Here is a 22,467-nt window from a genome sequence, read left to right on the forward strand (position 1 = left end):
AGCTTAGGGCATGGATCAGCAAGGGTCAAAATTGTTCCTCTGGAAGATCAGAATGGTAATCTATGTGTGGGGCCCAAAGAGATGGGGGAGATTTTAAATGGATATTTTGCATCAGTATTTACTCAGGAGGTGGACAGAGTCTCTCAAAGTGAAGCAAATTAGAGTGGATAAGCTCCCAGGGATGACAAGTTGTTCCCTCAGACCCTGTGGAGGCAAATTCAGAAATTGCAGGGGCCCTGGCACAGATACTTCAAGCATCCTTAGCCAGAGGTGCAGTGTCAGGCAATTGGGAGGATAGCTAATGTTGTTCCACTGTTTAAGAAAGGCTCAAAGATTAAGCCAGGAAATTATAAACTGGTGAGTCTGATATCAGTAGTGGGTAAATTATTAGAAGGTATTCTAAGGGACTGGATCTATAAATATTTGGATACATAGGGACTGATCAGGGACAGTCAACATGGCTTTGTGTATGGTAGGTTGTATCTAATTATAGAATTTTTCAAGGAAGTTACCAGGAAAGCTGATGAAAGCAAGGCAATAGACATTGTCTACATGGACTTTAGCAAGACCTTTGACAAGGTCCTGCATGGGAATTTTGGTCAAGAAGATTTAGTCACTTGGCATTCAAGATGAGGTCATAATTTGGATTAAGACAATGGCTTCCTGGAAGAAGCCAGAGGGTGCTACCAGGTGGTTACCTCTCAGAACAAAGGCCAGTGGTTAGTGGTGTTTGTCATCTATATCAACAATCTGGATGCTAATGTGGTTAACTGGATCAGCAAGTTTGCAGATGACACCAAGATTGGGGATGTAGTGGACAGTGAGAAAAATGATCAAAGCTTGCAGTGGGATTTGGAAAAATAGGCTGAAAAATGGCAAATGGAATTTCATGCAGACAAGTGCGAGCTCTTGCACTTTGGTAGGACCTACACGGTGAGCAGAAGGGCACTAAGGATTGCGGTAGAACAGAGGGATCTGGGAATAGAGATCCATAATTTCTTTAAAGTGGTATCAGAGGTACATAGGACTGTAAAGAAAGCTTTTAGCATACTGACTGGCTTGTATAAATCAATGCATTGAGTGCAGGAACAGGATGTTATGTTGAAGTTGTATAAGATATTGATGAGACCTAACTTGGAGTATTGTGGCAGTTTTGGTCATCTACCCACAGGAAAGATGTAAACAAGGTTGAAAGAATACAGAGAAAATCTACAAGGATACTGCCAGGACTTGAGGAAAGTCTGAATAGGTTGGGACTTTATTCCCTGGAATGTAGAAGATTGTGGGGAGATTTGATAGAGGTATACAAAATTATGTAGGGTATAGATAGGGTAAATGCAAGCAGACTTTTCCACTGAGGTTGAATGAGACTGCAACTTGAGGTTATGGGTTAAGGTTGAAAGGTAAAATGTTTAAGGAGAGTATAAAGGGGATCTTCTTCACTCAGAGGGTGGCAAGAGTGTGGAACAAGCTGATGCAGGCTCAATTTTAACATTTAAGGAAACTTTGGATAGGTACGTTAATTGGAGGGGTATGGAGGGCTATGGTCTGGGTGCAGGTCGATGGGTGTTGGTATGGATTAAATGGGCCAAAGGACCTGTTTCTGTGCTGTAGTGTTCTACTCTATGAAAGGGACCTGTACTGAAAATAATCTGAATACATTATGTGGTCATGAACTGCTACTTTCTAAATGTACTTCACAAACAGACAAAGCCAGCATGTTTTTGTGATTTTATTTCTTTCTTTTTGCCATTCATGTGCATCCTGTATTTTCCACCTTTTCCCCACTAATTCATTTTCATCTACAAAATTCACTTCTCTCTCTTCAAAGACATTTTTCACTAGATTTTATCACTCCTTATAAATCAGTAAATTGATGCATGTACATAGCAACATGGAGTAAAAAGCACTTGTTCAGGTTATGGAGATTCAGTGTCAGTGCATCATTTCCTTGTGCTCATGCTGTCCTAGTGACAGAATCATTAACTCCCAGCTTTGGAATGCTGACATCAGAAAAACAGCTGTAAGCACAAAATTTACTAAAAATCAGTTACTGTGAATAGCATAAAATTTTATTTAAAAAAGCTTGTAAATATGCACAGAGCTTAGTATTGCCCTGGCAGCACTTCTGTCAACAGACATCCATCAGTATTTTGGATCCATTTAATATTGGTAACAATGAAAAGGATATTTTTTTCTCATTAAGTTTATAATAAAAATACATTGATTTTCATTTCTATCCATAACTTCATCTTATAATTATGTCACTTGGCTGTTGGGGAATTCACAATTATGGAACTACATTTTTTATTAACTTAAGTCCCTACAAGTATGCCTATTTCAGGGAACACCTGATTAATACCAGAATTTTCAAAAAAAAAAATTTCTTTAACCATTAATTTCTATAGCTCTCTAATTTCCTCCCTTTGCCACATTCATCACTCATCCGTAACTTTCCTAAAGGTAGTGCTATGTCTTCTCTCCTTCAGATTCCTTTCTTCACCCTTGTCCATCTTTTGTTTTGCTTTGCCCTACCCATCTTTCTCTTAAACTCTTCTATATTGCTCACCACCAGTACAATATCTACCTTCCCTCAGTTCTTTCTGCTTCATCTTTCACACTAGCCTCTCCTAATCTTCTCATTCCCAAATAATTGTACTCTTCCATCATTTCTTTCCAACTGGCAACCAAGTTGGAATTGCTAACTAACTCCTTCCCAGTCATCCCCCCCCCCAGTCTGAACCAACCTCTCTCTCTTCCACTTCCACTCATTCAAGCAATTAGTGTCAGCTAAGCCTCTTTTCTCTTTAATAAGTGTTCAGATATTATTTTCACAACTTGGTTTTCTCCAATTGGCCTTAGCTCACTCTTTCATCCAGCTCCTTCTGTTCATCTATGCTTTACTTGCCTATTTCTTATCTTCTCTCCATCTTTCTTTCTCCTCTCCCAAATAGTTTTCTTCATTTTTAACATTTACATTATGCTATGTTCATCTCTTCCTACTTGTTTTTATAATCAATGCATGGTATTTTTTTGAAAATACATGGTAGGGTAGAGAACGCATTGACTTATTCTTCAAAGAGATACAACACCAGCCAGTCAAACTGATGTCTTAAATAATATGCAGCATGTATCAACTATACCTTTAACTAAATAGACAATTACACAAATGACCAAGGCCACATCAGAACTGTGAGATAGCCTATTGACTCATAACCTTGAGAAGCAGCAGTGGGGGAAATGCAAATTGCATTAATAGAGCCCTCCAAAATATTAGGGATGTCTTTTAGGTTAGCTCATCAAGTCTTTACTCTGAAAACACTCAATGTGGTGAAAAACAAAGTTTTTGTGAATTCCCAATTAAAAGTAACAAAACATTTTCAGACATTTTAAATATAAAGGATTTTTCCTTCCACTGCAGCCTAGAGTTAGTACCAAGTCAGCAATACTGTTCTAAGTTATTATGTGTAGCATTTTATAAGGCAAGAATTATTGTCAATGATGATTGGTAGCATGGTCAAAATATCTCACAGAGGAAAATGGTGCATTGATAACTGTACATGCAGGGAGCTGGAACAAACATGAAGAATAGGCTAATTCAGCTGTAATTAATAATTTTGTGCAAACTTAGCAGCTCAATTCTAGCCTGAGCCCCATCCCAATAGACGTTCTGACTGCAAGACCTGCAAAAATCAACCAGACATCGATTTCTCCTTCCAGTATTTTTTTCCCCTATTCCTCTTCTATTCCCCACTCTGGCCACTGACCTCTTCTCCTTACCTGCTTATCACCTCCCATGGTGCCCCTTCTTCCCTTTCTCCAATGGTCAACTTCTGTCAGATTCCTCCTTCTCCAGCCCTTTACTTTTCCCACCCATCTGTCTACAACTATCACCTTCTACCTAGTCCTCCTCCCCTAACCCCCACCTTTTTGTTCTAATGTCTACCCCCTTCCTTTCCAGTCCTGAAGAAGGGTCTCAGCACAAAACGTCGCCTATTTATTCATTTCCATAGATGCTGCCTGATCTGCTGAGTTCCTCCAGTATTTTGTGTATGTTGCTCTAGATTTCCAGCGTCTGCAGAATCTCTTGTGTTTACGATCCAGACAACAGCTGTGCAGCAGGATCGACTTAAATTATGTTGGTGCAAACAATAGAAATACCTCACAAGATGACCAAATAGAATAAGGCAGGTGTCCTCAGAATTTTGTGGCTGCATATCAAGAATTGATCCAAACTAAAGACTACAGTGGATACACAACAATTTAAAATATCGGCTTAATATATTCTTTTTCGTATATGCAAGAAAGACAGTACAAGAACTCACATGGTCATCTTCCTCTTCAATGTCATCCCTTATACCCCTGCAAAAACAAAGGGAAAAACCAACTCCCTACAAGTGTTCAACAGACCCAGTGTGAATGCAGCAAAGCATGAAATGATCACAGTGTGAATATATCGAGAAGTTCCTACTTTCTTGAAAATCATTATAATCATTTTGTTCTTGTTCTAAAAAGAGCAAAATATAAAACTGACTTTTGTGTTCAGAAATTTTCCAATAACATGGTCATTTCCAAAAGGCACCTTTAGGAATAAGATGACTTTACATAAAATGTATCCTAGAAGATAATTCCAGCAGGTATATATATTTCTTTTGTTCAATACAATGCTACAATGTCATGCCATATAACTAATGTAAAATATTCTTAAATAGCATCAACTACTGCAAAGGTTAGGTACAGATATAAGTGATAGTATTGGATTCCATTATCACTTCCAAATTAAAATCAATCCATTTATGAGATATTCCTGAAGCTAACTATTTTCTTTTAATCAATTGCAGATATTGGCAGCAGTGATCTTACTTCTTTCAAAGTGATTGCATTCAAGCTGGTATATTTTCTACCTCGGTATTTAATTTACGTGTCAACATTTTCTATCATTTTTCTGAATAGGTAATGCTCTGAACTGCCCTTGCCACATTATTAAACCAGCATTAATACAAAAGCTTGAGGGAATGTTAGATATGATTTATAGATAATGCTTTGTTGAAGTCTTGGACCACAAACATCTTTCAATATGTCTCTGTTTTCTGACTTCAACCAAACAGTAAGAATCTGATTCACAGATTTATAGCAAGGCCTATGTTGTTATTTCATGGGTCTCCACTCAGTATAGAACAACACATTATGTTGCATTGTTTAAATTTAAATAAAGAACACAAAACAAATTACAGTAATGATATAGAAATGGGCTATTTTTATACATTGATCAGAAAATCAACACTTTTTATGTTGAACATCAACACAGCTTGGAGAGAAACACCCATCTGTACCACAGGAATACCTCCACTTGGGAAACCCAAGTAACAGGAAGCCTCAGAATATACAGTGGATTCCGGTTAATTGGGACACATCAGAACCAGTACATTTTGCCCCAATTAGCCAAAGTTTCATGGAAATAGTTTAAAAAAGACAAACTACATTTAACTGAATAACAAATTATGCATTTAAATGAAATACAGAACAAATTAGAACACTACCAAAACTACTACAGTACTATGAAATTTTGTATTAGATCCTAATAGTTTGCGTCGGAGGAATTCATCCAGTGTACGCTGCTATGTTCTTTTGATTGACTGTAAATGAACAAAATCAGCACAGGTACCTAATGCAGATAATGGACTGCCTTCATTGTCTTCCTGCATGAAGTAGTGTCAAACACCACTGCTTTTTAATTTGGCGTCAAATGAGTAGCAAAACACAAGCACACGCAACTGATGCTATTTTAAATCTGCTCACTCTAAGCAGTGTAGTGTCTAACAACCACTGAAGTACAAGTGGCTGACACTAGTTAAAAACTGTTGCATCCTCCAAATCTTCAGTTTCTTTGTAGCATTCAAGATAATTGTCAATTCCTTCAAATTCTTTGTAGTTCCTAACTTGTTGAAGTAGTGAAATCATTTCATTTTCACTCCCGGTCATTTCTAGCATTGTCAAACCTGAATACTTGAAACCACAATGAGCAAAACAATTCCGAATTGTCTTACTGTTAATTTCTTTCCAACTATCAGTCCCAAGAATTACTGCCTTTTTAACAAAAATATACGCAACTGACACTATTTAAAAACTGTTTGCTCTAAGCACGGTGTAGTGTCTAACAGCCGTACAAGTTCACACAACTGACACTAGTCAGAAACTCTTTGGCAATAGCCTCCTGTCCCAACTTAGTGGCATAGTGTCCCAAATAAGCAAAGGGAATCCCAGCTGTTTTTGATTAGCTTTTGTTCTTAAAGAGTTATCCCAAATAAGTGACTGTCTGATTAACCAATGGACCAATTAACCAGAATCCACTGTAGCCAGAGAAGCTTTAAGCTCTTAAGTGGGCCCTCAGATACTTTCCTTTCATCCCATGACCAATACCTACAAATATTCCAGTGAAATTAACAATTTTTAGAAAAAGGTGTTCATTTGAAGTGGGAGATTTTACATTTTACGTGTGAAGCTTTAAATTGACACTTCGTACAGTTCTACATCTTGTTAACACATTATGAAGGACTAAAAGATTGAAGTTCCACAGTTACTCACTGCAAATCATCACTTCTGGCCACTTCAAAACTTTGTTGCTTCAAATAATATGAACAATATTTTCAATGATTCGCCAGCTAAATCATTACCTATGTCTCTTATATTTTGCCCTGTAGTTTGCTTTACTTTGATATTTTGATGAGAGATTTGTTATTTAAAATTTTTTTTTCCAAAATTCCAAGGGCTGTATTGGTGGCACATTATCTACTCAAATAGAACATGAAAGGCTATTTGGTTCAGCAGGTTTATGGTGGTCTTTAACATTTCCTATCAGTCCCGATCACCCACTTTTGTAGGGCAGAGTTAGAACTTTGTCTTTAGTAGTATTTATAAAATATTTTGTTTCTTTTCTGATCTCAATTGCTTGGCTATTTTCTGTGATCACAAATTGAGCTGGGGAAAAAATGCTTTACTTTTTCCAGTAAAATAATCAAGGTAAGTTGATTAGTGGATAAGTGAATTGTAAAACTCAATTACAATGTAATTACAAATGAGCTAATGCAAATATTAAGACTTAAAATAGGTTCTTACTTGGCATTTTTCTTCTCACATTCCTTTTCATCAAGTCTTTTTATATCTTTTGCTGCTTGGTCCTAGAAGAAAAAAACAGGCAGTTTAATGGAAATGCTGGATTTGGGTCGAGATTGTATTTTTCCTTATTGTTTTAACTTTCTCTACCCTTGCTTGAGGCCCTCCATTGGCCGAAGTTGACAATTGATGTTGCCTCCTAGCTGTCTACATTGTCACCTTCAGTTGATGCACCAGCCAGAGCAGTAGGATACCAAGAAAAAAGCTGTTACCTATGTAGCAGGCTCCCCCTCTCCACACAGCTGAAGAATGCAAAGGAAAGGGAGACTGATACAGTCTGGTACCAGCAGTGTCACAGGAGTTGCCAGTCAGCGTTGAACTCAATGTAGGACTGTCTTAGGGACTCCAGCTCTGGATTTTTCTTCAGGGTTTACTCCCGAAGTCTTCTCCATGAGTGGGTGTAGCTGCAAGGCAGTGAAGGTTTGAATTCAGAGTTCTTCTTCTCCTAGATGAGCTGCCAACCACGGTTGACAAGCCCCATCTGCCTGAATGCTTATGTCAGTATAATCACATATATGTTTGAAGTAAATTTTAGTAACTTGTTTCTAAACTTCTGCGGTTTCATTGCAAAGCTAAAGTGTGACTCAGTCAGTACCTGTTCACAGGTTTTTTTTCTAAACCCATTCAGACTACTTTACAGTATAAAAGGAGTGCACGTGGTCACATACCTGTTACTTTTTTACCACCCTGTCTGACCTTCATCAATGTGTTTAGTCACATCCTCAAAAAATTCAATCAGGCTCGTAAGGCACGATCTGCCTTTGATAAAGCCATGCTGACTATCCTTAATCATATTATGCCTCTCCAAATGTTCATAAATCCTGCCTCTCAGGACCTTCTCCATCAACTTACCAACCACTTTAGTAAGACTAATTGGTCTATAATTTCCTGGGCTATCTCTACTTTCTTGAGTAAGGGAACAACATCTGCAACCATCCAATACTCTGGAACCTCTCCTGTCCCCATTGATGATGCGAAGACCATCGCCAGAGGCTCAGCAATCTCCTCCGTCGCCTCCCCCAGTAACCTGGGGCACATGTGGCCTGGTCCCAGTGACTTATCCAACTTGATGCTTTCCAAAAGCTCCAGCACATCCTCTTTCTTAATGTCTATATGCTCCAGCTTTTCAGTCCACTGAAAGTCACCCCTATAATCGGCAAGGTCCTTTTCCGTAGTGAGTACCGAAGCAAAGTATTTATTAAGTAACTCCGCTATCTCCTCCGGTTCCATACACACTTTTCCACTGTCACACTTGATTGGTCCTATTCTCTCACGTCTTATCCTCTTGCTCTTCACATACTTGTAGAATGCCCTGGGGTTTTCCTTAATCCTGCCCGCCAAAGCCTTCTCATGGCCCCTTCTGGCTCTCCTAATTTCATTCTTAAGCTCCTTCCTGCTAGACTTATAAACTTCTAGATCTCTATCATTACGTAGTTTTTCGAACCTTTCGTAAGCTTTTCTTTCCTTCTTGACTAGATTTTTAACAGCCTTTGTACACCATGGTTCATGTACCCTACCATCCTTTCCCTCTCTCATTAGAACATACCTATGCAGAACCCCACGCAAACATCCTCTGAACATTTGCTACATTTCTGCCATACATTTTCCTGAGAACATCTGCTCCTAATTTATGCTTCCTGCCTGATAGCTTCATATTTCCCCTTACTCCAATTAAACACTTTCCTAACTTGTCTGTTCCTATCCCTCTCCAGTGCTATGGTAAAGGAGATAGAATTGAGGTCAGCGGGAGATGCTCATGGAGTGAGTACTGTTTCAGATCCGCTCCATAATCTTTACTTTTTTTAACCTTTGATCACCCTTATTCAACTTATTGTTACCTACACCAAAAGACTTTTGCTACTTTCTCGGGCTTATTGTTAAGATTTTATTGTGAATTTTGGAAGATATGCAAACAGAAATGGCTCTTAGATCCAAAGGACGAGAACCGGGGCGAAACCCGAACGGTAATGGAAAGAAGCCAGCTCAACCGCAACGCACTGAGTTAACTTATGAACTGCTTATGGAGCTTTTGGATAAAAAATTTGAGGAACAACGTCAGGCTTTTCAACGAGATATAAAGGTTTTTCAAGATTATATGGTTAAGACGGATTCAGTAATTAACCAGCAGCAAGCGCTTATCACATTGCTGCAAGAAGAAGCGCGGAAACGAGATTTGACAATTGAAAAATTGCAACAGGATTTAATTTCGACTATTAAACTGGTGGAGACACTTAAAGCCAAGAGTGTCGATTTGGAGAATCGGTCCAGAAGACAGAACCTACGCATACTTGGTCTCCCAGACGGCATAGAACAAGGCGATCCTTCGAAATACTTTGCTCAATTTCTAAAAGATGCGTTTCCGTCGGTTTTTCCAGTAAACCCTCCGCTACTTGACCGAGCACATAGAATTTGGAGTCGATCACCGACGGTTTCAGATAAGCCCCCGGTGGTAATCGTCCGATTTCATTACGTACACGATAAAGAACAACTCATTCGTGAAGCTCGAAGGGCTGGGATGATTAAATTTCGTGATTATTGTTTTCGTTTGGTGCAAGATTTCAGCCCAGAAGTTATGAAAAAAAGGCTGCTTTTTAAACCTCTGATGTCTGAATGTTATGAGAAAAATCTAAAACCTACGCTCTTATACCCGGCGAAGCTCAGGATCTCCCCCCCGAATGCTCCGCGTAAAGTATTTTTGTCTACCTTTGAAGCGAAAAAGTATTTGGAGGAGAACTTCCCTACTGATACAGTTACTACTCTCCATTAAATGAGTGATTCTGATCGTGAAAGATGGTTTTCGATTCCTTAAACCAGGGTTAGTCTCTGGTTATTGGTGTAGGTTTATCCTATACTTCATATTTAAGTTAAAGTGTGTTTTCGTTATATTAATCGCTCTGTCTTATACACTTTAACTACTATACTATATTTTTGTCTATTATTTTTGTTCCCTTGAAGGTATATTTTTAACCTTTCGAAGTGAATTTTTTGTTTAATATCAAGATAATGGTTTTTTGTAAAGTATTGGTTTAGTTTAAGATGGCGTTATTGTTTCTTTTTTCGTCTTCTTCCTATAATGCATCGCTTATCATAGTTTAAATACTTCTTGATTTGTTTGGGTTATAACCCGATTTATAAACTTTTAATGATTTTATTCCCTTTTTCTTTACAACTCAGCATATTAAGAAGCGCAGTTTTTAGTACTGCGATCATAATTCTTAAAGTTCGGGTGGTTTTTTATATATATCCGTTAAACACGGAGTGGTCTGCCGCTGATATGGGGGTAGAGTTAGTTTCATTTTTTCTTTTTTCTAGCCATATTTTGGCTTTTTTTCTTTTTCATACGGGGGTGGGGGTTGGTCTGTTTTCTTTTTTAATTTTTCTCTTATCAATTTGTTTTAGTTTTTTTACTTGGGCTGTTCTTGAACTACAAATATGTCTACGATGTCGTCACTTCCGGGTCCGCTCTTTATTTTTGTCCCTCTTCCGGATGCATGAGTTTATAACATGGTTAACCCTCTATATACCAAAGGGATGACTTTAGAAACATGGCTCAAACCATTAACTTTGTGTCTTGGAATACTAATGGATTAAACCATCCGATTAAACGAAAGAAGATTTTCAAAGTATTCCAAAGACTTAATGCTCATATTATTTTTGTACAAGAAACTCATGTGAGGAAGGAGGACAAATATCGCTTTTTTAGGTCTTGGCGGGGTCAACAGTATCATTCGAATTCGAATGCCAAAGTTAAGGGAGTTTCAATTTTTATTGACTCCTCTATTGCATTTGTTCAACACGATATCCTTTCGGATCTGAATGGTAGATTTTTGTTAATTACGGGTTTACTCGGTAATAAAAAGGTTGCTATGGTTAATGTTTATGCCCCGAATGTGGATTGTCCTGACTTTTTTAAGTCCTTATTTACTTCTTTACCTAATTTAAATGAATATAAGTTAATAATGGGTGGTGACTTTAATTGTTGTTTAATTCCTTTGATGGACAAATCTACACCTATTCAGACTCTACCCAATAAGTCGGCCACTTGTATTAACTCCTTTTTGACTGATAATGGAGTTTTTGATATTTGGAGATTTCGTCATCCTAATGACAAAGAGTTTTCTTTTTTCTCACATGTTTATCACTCCTATTCAAGAATTGATTATTTTTTTATTGACTCTTGTTTTATTCCATCGGTAATTGGTTGTAATTATGATATTATAGCTATTTCTGACCATGCTCCATTAAAACTTTCTATTAATTTTACGGATACAGCTTTAAATGCTAGACAATGGCGATTTGACTCTACCTTATTGCAAGAACCGGACTTTATTAAATTTATGAAGGAACAGATTGATTTCTTCTTTTCAACTAATTCCACGGAGGATATCTCATGCGGAACACTTTGGGACACTTTAAAAGCGTATATACGTGGACAGATTATCTCGTATTCTGCTGGTCTGAGAAAACGCATTAAGAAGGAAACTCTTTTACTGGTTGATAAAATTAAAGAGATTGACAAGAAATATTCGACTACTCCTAGCATGGAACTTTATAAACAAAGGGTTGAACTTCAAATGGAACATAGTTTATTACTTACATCTCCGATAGAAAATCAATTAATGAAAACCAGATCTGATTTCTATATACATAGTGATAAATCAGGAAAACTGTTAGCTAGTCAGCTGAAGAATGTTTCAGTTAAACGCCAGATTACTAAGGTTCGACAGCAGAATGGGGATTTGACAGTTAACCATGATGACATAAATAAGTCTTTTCAAGACTTTTATACCTCCCTGTATAAATCTGAATTCCCTCAGGATCATAATACCATGTGTGATTTTCTCGGGAAATTGAATTTTCCAAAACTATCATCTGATGATCTTTCAGTAATAGATACTCCGTTTACGGATGCGGAAATTAAAGGGGTTATTTCCTCAATGAATTCTGGGAAAGCACCAGGTCCAGATGGGTATACAGTAGAATTTTTTAAATGTTTTTCTGATACTCTATCTCCTTGGCTATGCAAGGTTTTTGAAGAAGCAATTAGATTGGGGAAGTTGCCACAATCTTTTTATAGAGCTTCCATTTCTTTAATACTGAAGAAAGATAAAGACCCTACTGATTGTGCATCCTACAGACCAATATCTTTATTGAATGTGGATTCTAAGATTTTTTCCAAGTTGCTGGCTTCTAGGTTGGAGAAGGTATTACCCCAAATTATTTCGGAAGACCAAACCGGTTTTATTAAAAATCGCTATTCTTTTTTCAATGTTAGGAGATTATTGAATATTGTTTATACTCCTTCACATAATACTTCAGAATGTGTTATATCATTAGATGCGGAAAAAGCATTTGATAGAGTTGAATGGCCTTACTTATTTTATGTGTTGGAGAAGTTTAATTTCAGTCCGACCTTCATTTCTTGGATTAAACTGATATATCAAACTCCAGTAGCCTCGGTGTTTACTAATAATCAAAGATCTCCATTTTTTCATTTATTTCGGGGCACTAGACAAGGTTGTCCTCTTAGTCCATTACTATTTAACATCGCTTTAGAACCTTTGGCAATTGCCATCAGAGAATCACAGGATATTTTGGGTATTAATCGTGGAACAGATATTCATAAGGTATCTTTATATGCAGACGATTTATTATTATTCATCTCTAATCCTGAGAAATCTATTCCAGCAGTCTTATCATTGTTGGCTCAATTTAGTGAGTTTTCTGGGTATAAGTTAAATCTTAATAAGAGTGAATTGTTTCCTTTGAATAGACAGGTCCCAAATTATGGTATTTTACCTTTTAAATTAGCTAATGATTCTTTTACTTATTTAGGGATTAAAATTACCAAAAACCATAAAGAATTATTTCGGTTTAATTTTTTACCCTTAATTGATCAGATTAAAGGTTTGTTTACTAAGTGGTCACCATTATCTTTATCTCTGATAGGTAGGATTAATGCTATTAAGATGGTTATTTTACCTAAATTTTTATATGTTTTTCAAGCGGTACCAATTTTTATTCCGAAATCCTTTTTTACTAATGTTGATTCAAAAATTTCTTCATATATATGGCAGAATAAAAATCCCAGGTTAGGTAAAATATACTTACAGAAGACAAAGAAGGATGGTGGGTTGGCATTACCCAATTTCAGATTTTATTATTGGGCAGTTAATATTAGATATTTGATATGTTGGTTGAAAGAATGGGATGGTCCTTTTGGCCCTCATTGGGTGAGTTTGGAAACCAAATCGGTTTCTGCTTATGCTCTGGGTTCTATCTTAGGGACATCTCTCCCTTTTGCTCTTTCTAAATTGCCGAAGCGAATTGACAACCCGATAGTTAAATATACCTTACGTATATGGTTTCAATTTCGGAAATTTTTCGGGTTGACTCAATTCGTGTTAAATAGTCCTATTGTATCTAATTGTTTTTTCCACCCCTCAATTATAGATCATGCTTTTTTGGCTTGGAAAACTAAGGGATTATTAAGATTTTCCGACTTATTTTTGGACAACTGTTTTATGTCCTTTGAGCAACTAGCTAATAAATATAATTTGCCTAGATTTCATTTTTTTAGATACTTACAGGTTAGGCATTTTTTAAGTACGGTACTTCCTTCGTTCCCAAATTCTCTGTCTTCAGATACTTTGGAAAGTTTGTTTGAATTAAACCCTTTTCAAAAAGGGCTTATATCAAAACTTTATAATATAATTATGAAGATACGTTCAGTGCCCTTTGATAAGACCAAAAATGATTGGGAAAGAGAACTTAATCTTATTATTCCTATTGAGAATTGGGATAGAATTCTTAAATTAGTTAATACATCATCTATATGTGCCAAACATTCATTATTACAATTTAAGGTTGTACATAGGGCCCATATGTCCAAGGATAAATTAGCTCATTTTTATTCTCATTTAAACCCTATTTGTGACAGATGTCAATTAGAAATCGCTTCTTTAACTCATATGTTTTGGTCATGTCCACTTTTGAGAAAATATTGGAAAGATATTTTTGATATTATTTCGGCGGTATTGAACATTGATTTACAACCCCATCCTATTACCGCAATTTTTGGTTTACCGATGATGGACTTACTTCACTTATCTCCTTCCGCCTGTCGAATGATTGCTTTTCTCACTTTGATGGCTAGAAGATCTATTTTGTTGAATTGGAAGGAAATTAATCCTCCCACGGTATTTCATTGGCTTTCTCAAACTATGTTATGTCTAAATTTAGAAAAAATTAGAAGTGCTGTATTTGATACTTCTATTAAATTTGAAAAGATATGGAGACCATTTATTCAATATTTTCATATGATGTAATGGCCCTGTGCCAGGCTTATCGGTTTTTTTTCAGCTTTAATCGTATGTATGTTGAGAGGATTGGAGTTGACGTCATTGATGTTTATGTATGCTCGTGAGATACTATGAACAGCCCTTTTTTTTCTCTTTTTTAAAAGTTTTTTTTTAGTTTTTTTTTCTTCTTTGTTTTTTTTTCTTTTTCTTGATACTAGATTAGTAGATTAGCTAACTTTCTTAGATAGATTTTTTTTTCTCTTTTTTATACTATATATTATGGAATATTTAAACTTACCTTGTTCATATATATACTATATGGTTTATGTTTTGGGAAACTTACTTATGCTGTATTCATTGTTTATGTATTTCTTTATGTATAATGGGAGTCTATATATTTGTAATCCCTTACCATTATTTGAATTGTATCTCATTCATAATATTCTAAATATTAATAAAAAGATTGAAAGAGAGAGAGAGAGAGAGAGATAGAATTATGATCACTATCTCCAAAATGCTCTCCCACTGAGAGACCCGACACCTGACCAGGTTCATTTCCCAATACCAAATCAAGTACAGCCTCTCCTCTTGTAGGCTTATCTACATATTGTGTCAGGAAACCTTCCTGAACACACCTAACAAACTCCACCTCATTTAAACCCCTTGCTCTGGGGAGATGCCAATCAATATTGGGGAAATTAAAATCTCCCACCATGACAATCTTGTTATTATTACACCTTTCCAGAATCTGTTCCCCCATCTGCTCCTTGATGTCCCTGTAGCTGTTGGGTGGTTTACAAAAAACACTCAATAGAGTTATTGACCCCTTCCTGTTTCCACCCACAGAAACTCAGTAGACAACCCCTCCATGACTTCCTCCTTTACTGCAGCCGTAACACCATCTCTGATCAGCAGTGCCATGCCCCCACCTCTTTTGCCTCCCTCCCTGTCCTTTCTGAAACATCTAAAGCCTGGCACTCTTAAGTAGCCATTCCTGCTCCTGAGCCATCCAAGTCTCTGTAATGGCCACAACATCATAGCTCCAAGTACTGATCCACGGTATGTTCATTCGCTTTGTTCATGATACTGTTAAAATCAAGTTAATATTAATGACAATGACAATGTTAAAATCATTTCAGCAAACACAGAGGGGTGAACAGACCCTGATACAACCTAGAAAAGTTGCAGAAGAGTTTTGATTTGCTTTGAGTTGCTAGAATCATAAGTGCTTCAGCACAGAAGGCCATTTGACAAATGGAATCCATGCCAATTCATGGTGGATTCAACCTGCATGTCCCATTCACCCTGATCTTTTTCAAATGCCCCTGTAAATTACTCTGTCCAGTACATATTGATTGCTTTTTGTAAGATACTATTGTTTCTGTTTCCACCACTCCTACAAAGTGGATCATCCAGTAGCCATAAGTGCTGTACTGCATCATCGTACATTCCAAAGTTAAGAAATACATGAATGAATAGCATTTCCAACATTCACAGCTGTCTAGGTGTCACCCACAATGAAAGATTATCTCCTGGGAATGACTGAGAAATCCAGAAACAAACCTCCATCAGAAGTGGCAAAATATGAGTAGCCATGGAGGGGAAGGCAGCATACAACATGCTTACATTCATAAGACGAGGCAATGAGTACAAGAGATGTGATGTTATGTTGCAGCTATACAAGACTTTGGTGCAGGGGATCCCGACCTTTATTTATGTCTTGGACCAATACCATTAAGCAAGGGGTCCGGGAACCCCAGGTTGGGAACCCCTGCAATTGGTGAGATCACACCTGGAATATTGTGAGTTGTTCTCTCTCATTTAAGGGACTTGAGAAATGCTTCTGGTCTGAGATTGAGGTTAATGTACATTCTGAAATGCAGTGGGCAGAATTGCACTTGTAGTCTGCTTCCACTGCACAACCAATGGGCATTGATGATAATTCTCGAAGTGTTCAAATATGTGTTTCAAGTATCAATTACCACAATAAAATTAAAGCAAACAATTTAACTTAGAATTTCAAATCACCTCCACTTCAGCCATATATGCATCCAGAGGGTCCTCCTCGCTGTCATCAGAGTCCTCAGCTTTACTTGAGAACTGTTGTCTGGTTGGAGAATTTTCTGCAGGTATGTATGGCAAATCAACATTGGCTGAACTGTCTTCTTCATCATCATCTTCAAAATACCTAGAAGTCCAGATACAAGTAACAATGAAAATAGAGAAAGAACCTGATAAAAGTTTTCCATTTATTTAAATCACAAAGAGAAAAACATACTTATTACATTAGATTTGAAGTAAAGTCCTTTACAAACATAGGATTTTGTAAATATGCTTTTGAATAACTCACAACTTAGCCAACTTAGCATGATCATGAAGGTGGTGATGGAGATCAATATAGTTAGCGCACAGGTAGAGCTGTGAATTGCAGGGAGTGTAGTCAGGTATGTACAAATAGAAATGTAGGTCTGGAGCTGAAGTCAGGGAATGGTGTGGTTAGATTTGTCACCTAGGTAGGGGAATAATGTGAATAGTTCTGTGGCTGTAGCCACGGAATAGTGTAGTAAGTGAGCAAAACTGGAAACTGGTATAGACAGATCTACAAGAGGAACTGGGAAATGCTATGATTATATGAGTGAGCAAAACCAAGGACTGGTGTAATCAGATGGACAGAATTGGGGGCCAGTATTGTTAGGTGTAAGGGTAGAACCTGGGACCAGTGCAACTGGAGATGTGGGGCCTAGTAAGATTCAGTCAGGGATGGGTGTGGTGAGATATGTGCATGGGACAGGGACCTGTGCAAACAGAAATGGAGGTAGAACCAGGGAGTGAGAGGTTCAGGGATACAGGTGGAACCAAAGATTGATGTGGTTAGGAATACAAATGGAATTGGGAGTTGGGATCTGGGAATATAGGTTTGCAGGCAGTCAGGGACTGGGAATGCAACTGGGTACTATATGTGGCCAAAGCTAGAGTCTAGGACAGGTGTGGTATGTCACCATCAGCAGAGTTTTCTAGGTGTGAAACTGGAACCAAGCACCAGGAATGGGGCTTGGCTGAAAAACAAGTAAGTGAGAATCCAGGAGAGAGGCAGTAGGCAGCAGTGCAGTGCCTAAGCCTACATGTGTGCATGTGACTGGAAAATATACCAGTCTCCCGTTGGCAGTCAATAGACAATAGACAGTAGGTGCAGGAGTAGGCCCTTCTAGCCAGCACCGCCATTCACTGTGATCATGGCTGATCATACAAAATCAGTACCCCGTTCCTGCCCTCTCCCCATATCCCTTGACCCCGCTATCTATAAGAGCTCTATCTAACTCTCTCTTGAATGCATCCAGAGACTTGGCCTCCACTGCCTTCTGGGGCAGAGCATTCCACATATCCACCACTCTCTGGGTGAAAATGTTTTTCCGCATCTCTGTTCTAAATGGCCTACCCCTTATTCTGAAACTGTGGCCTCTAGTTCTGGACTCACCCATCAGCGGGAACATGCTTCCTGCCTCCAGCGTGTCCAATCCCTTAATAATCTTATATGTTTCAATCAGATCCCCTCTCACCCTTCTAAATTCCAGTGTATACAAGCCCAGTCGCTCCAATCTTTCAACATATGACAGTCCCGCCATTCCGGGAAAAAACTCGATGAAGGGGTATTCCTTGGCCTCTTTACTGGGAGCTACTCTTCCTTTTCTGCTCTCTAAGTTTGGTAGACAAGACCTTAATCCTATTATTAAACATACATTAAGAATTTGGTTTCAGTTTCGTAGATATTTTGAATTAAATAATTTTGTCCTTTCTAGTAAAATATATCGTAACTGTATTTTTAAACCATCAATTTTAGATCAGGCTTTTTTAATTTGGAAAACCAAAGGTATAATAACTTTTTCAGATTTGTTTATAGGGGATTGTTTAATGTCTTTTACTCAGCTAGCGGATAAATTTAATTAATCCAATGTACACTTTTTTAGATATTTACAAATTGGGAATTTTTTTACGTACTTTGCTTCTAAATTATCCCCCTGCCTATCCATCTAATATAATAGATATCTTCTTCCAGCTTAAACCACTCCAAAAAGGATCAATAGCTACAATTTATAAATGGTTATTGAATTTACAAATGATATCTAACAATAAAATTAAAGCTGTCTGGGAATTGGAATTTCAAGAGTTACTTTCAGATAATCAATGGAGTAAAATTTTTCATCTGGTAAATACTTCATCTATTTGTGCCCATCATTCCTTGATACAGTTCAGGGTAGTGCATCAGGCACATATGTCGAAGGATAAATTAGCCTGTATTTTTCCCAATATTAATCCTATTTGTAATAGATGTAATACTCAGGTGGCCACTTTAACTCATATGTTTTGGTCTTGCATAAAATTGGAGAATTTTTGGAAAGATGTTTTTAAAACTTTATCTAAAGTGCTGGATCTGGATTTACAACCAAACTTATTTACAGCTATTTTTGGGATTATTCCATCAGAAGCAGGATATATTCCTGCTTCCGCTCAGCGGATCATAGCCTTTTCAACCTTATTGGCTAGGAAAGCCATTTTACTTAAATGGAAGGAATAACACCTTTTATTGGCTTTCCTCTATCATGTCCTGTTTAAGTCTAGAGAAAATAAGAAGTCGGACATTGGATACATCCTTTAAATTTGAAGAAATCTGGCGACCTTTTATTCAATATTTTCATATGATGTGATTTGTGTACTGATTCTCTTCCAGCTATTTTTTCAGAACCTTGGGTTTGATCAGAGGGTCTCTCTTCTCTTGGTTTTTCTCTCAGGATGGTCTGCCCAGTCCTTTTTTTTTCTGTTTAGAATAGTGGGGGTTTTTCCCTCTTCTCTTTTATATAAAAACTTATAATAGTCCTTCCTTTCTTTATAAATTGATAAGGGGAGAACTATACATTCTATATCAAATTTATACTTTGTAGATCAACACTGTGTGATTCTGATATTGTTTATTTTACCTTCTGTATGTACTGCTATTGACATGTATACCAGAGATATTCTCATCTTGTTTGTATACACTTTTTTTTAAATCAATAAAAAGATTGAAAAAAGAAAGAAAGGAAAATATACATATACTGGAAAGCACTTACACTTGTTCCCATTAATATGTGAGCAATAATACTCCTGCAACAGAGCCTAGTCTCCAGTGGGCATAGACACCGTCGTAAGTGGGTCAAGAGCTCAATCTGTGAAGCCCATATGATAGCTGGCATCGGAAACTTGCTCCACAATATGAAGTTCAGGACCTCGGACTTCAGGAAACTAATAGAGGGTTGCAACAGCGATAGACCTGAACAAAGTTCCAAGATCACAGCTGAAAAACTAACATGGTTTTACACTGATGCTGCCACCCTAAGCTAGATATAATGGACATGAGATAAACAGTTTAAAGAAAAATGTGGCTACACTTTCTTCTGGAGGGGCAAACTGGAACAGGAAGAGTCTACACAAACAGTTTTGTCATCAGGAAGGAGCTAGTCTGTACTGCTGCCACAAAACAACAAATTTCACGGCATACATCGGTGATAATAAACCTGATTCTAGTCAGGTATCACTGTGATTCACTCTGCAGAATTAGTGAACACCTAATGACCCTTTGGGCTCAGTCTAACATAGAAACAATATATTATTATGCTCTAGTATAATTATCACTAATATACATTTGAGTACTGAATTGAGACCAAGGCCTTTCATCTTAAGAAAACTCTTATCTGTATTCCAAAGAAAGACTGGTTTTCCTGGGTGACTTGAAGACCGGGGTAAGAAGGAGCACAACCCTCTGGGCAAGGCGAGATCAGCAAGGATGGAGTAGGAAAGGCTAACTCAGACGACAAGCATAAAACATCATGGTAACAATCCTTGTCAAGCATTGGTAGATTATATCACCATGTGTATGTGGAGCTTTATGAATTCTATATATCCATTTCCTTTTCCAATTGAATACCTCAAACTATTGATATACATCTTGTCACTACAATTGTGGATTTTTGCAGGGAGTCTTGATGAAGGGTCTCAGCCTGAAACATAAGGCTGTTTATTCCTCTCCATAGATACGACTTGATCTGCTGAGTTCCTCCAGCATATTGTGTGTATTACTCTGGATTTCCAGCATCTGTACAATCTCGTGTTTATATTTTGCTTTCCTGTTGTTTCTTCATTGCACTAATAGATTCAACCTCATTTCACTCCATGAGGCATTCCTTGCTATTCCTTTCATATTCCCACTGATTATCCTCTTTGCAATTTTCCACATTGAAAACATTTTCACATTTTCAGTATCAGTTCATATTCTATCAAAATCTGTCTGGAACTGAGTTTTTTTCTGTCTGGGATTCCTTATTTATTTTATTGAGATACAGCACGGAATAGGCCCTTCAAGCTGTGCTGCACAACAACCACCCCCCCGCGCCCGATTCAATCCTAGTCTAATCACAAAATAAATAACAATGAGCAATTAACCTACCAACTGGTACATCTTTGGACTGTGGGGGGAGGCGGGAGAGGCTGGTGACCGGAGCACTCAGTGGAAACCCACATGGTCACGGGGAGAACGTACAAACTCCTTACAGACAGCTGTGTTTATGGAACCCAGGTCACTGGTACTGCAAAGCATTGTGCTAACCTCTACGCTATTGTGCTGCCCATTCTCTTATTTTGAATCAAAGTAAAACAAAGGTTGAATTCCTAATATACTGGAACTACTACATTTGAATATTTCATACAGCTCACTTCTGGTTTGCAATGATATATAAATGCAGGGGATCAGTTTGCATTACAATTACCTTCAAGTATAGATATTACTTGTCCTCTTGCAAGGATAGATGAGGTTTAAACAAAAACACATTATACGAGACAACATTTAACAGAAAATTTAAAGATGGAAATTTAAGTAATTTCCAATTATTTGTTTTAAATTACATTTTCAAACAAGTCAGAAGTTCTCTTGCTTCTACAAGTGATGAGGTTATTTCTTTAACATTTTCCCTCTAAATTGCATTCACAATTTGCAAATAGCTTTGAATACTCACGCATTTTCTTCATCAAAGTTTGGCCGCTTCGATCCCACTTTATAGAAGCAAGGTGTCTGAGCTGGTTGGGTTTTCCCATAGCCACTTGATGGGCCCAGTGAACCGAATACAGAGTGTGCTGCCTTTGGTAGTTTTGGTTCTTCCTTCTTCCCTGGTGTAATAGCAAAACCACCAAAACCAAAGCCCCTCTTTGCACCACCACCTCCTTTATTCCAATTCATTGTTTAGCTGCAGGAACATAAAATAAGTATTTCTGGAACTCTGTAAAACCTTCAACTCAAAGATTTATCTAACAATGACAGATTAAAAAAAAGATCTTTCAGTACATTCAAACTCATCTCTCACAATTTCAGAGAATTAGAAAATCAACTATACTATCCAAGTAAGAAAATCTCGAAGAGACTACACAACAACTGCTCACCAGACTGTAAATCTGTTAAGAAAAAATACTCAATGCAGTCACTGGGATATCTGACAACTAAGAGGCACATGGTAATACAGGGAGATTGCCATAATCAAGGGTGCCAGTAGTAAACTAAAAGTGCTTCAACATTTTACTTTATTGAGCCATGTGACATTTTAATAGCACTTGCAGGAGAAAAACATTATTACATTAAAGCTCCTGACCAAGCAACAGTATTGAGTCATGTTCATGACTCTCATGGTTTAGTTCTATTGCAAACAAGAGTAGTTTCTACAAGTGATCTTGTGGGTTGGTATTTCTCCTCTTGCATTTTTTTGATGAACACCATGGAAATATGATTACATTTAAATGAGGGGCCAAGATGGGCATTCAAGCCATTTGGTTTCACTATAGATCCAACAATGTCAAACATTGTCTCTTTAATGTTGATATGTTATTTGTTGTAGAACCTACAAAATCAATTTTCTTTCCTACATTATGCTGTCTGTTAGAGTAGTGATACTTCACAGAGTAACATCTTACGTCT

The 22,467-nt window shown here is 37.4% G+C and overlaps 1 protein-coding gene across 2 annotated transcripts in view; it reads right to left on the minus strand.

The window, feature by feature from the left end:
• Positions 1-22,467, minus strand: part of ddx42 (DEAD (Asp-Glu-Ala-Asp) box helicase 42) — a 70,279-nt gene that overhangs the window by 46,823 nt on the left and 989 nt on the right. The window contains exons 2-5 of one of the 2 annotated variants that reach the window (XM_073070792.1): positions 21,518-21,745; positions 16,503-16,662; positions 7,117-7,178; positions 4,326-4,362 (exon numbers count right to left, since the gene is read on the minus strand). In XM_073070792.1, the coding sequence (XP_072926893.1) occupies positions 4,326-4,362; positions 7,117-7,178; positions 16,503-16,662; positions 21,518-21,738 (480 nt within the window). In that variant the 5' untranslated portion in view covers positions 21,739-21,745. Of the gene's footprint in view, positions 1-4,325; positions 4,363-7,116; positions 7,179-16,502; positions 16,663-21,517; positions 21,746-22,467 lie in introns of those variants that run through there. The other variant, XM_073070793.1, reaches the window with a different exon arrangement.

The sequence above is a fragment of the Hemitrygon akajei genome, chromosome 18 (genome assembly GCF_048418815.1).
Source record: "Hemitrygon akajei chromosome 18, sHemAka1.3, whole genome shotgun sequence".
Taxonomy (NCBI): Eukaryota; Metazoa; Chordata; class Chondrichthyes; order Myliobatiformes; family Dasyatidae; genus Hemitrygon; species Hemitrygon akajei.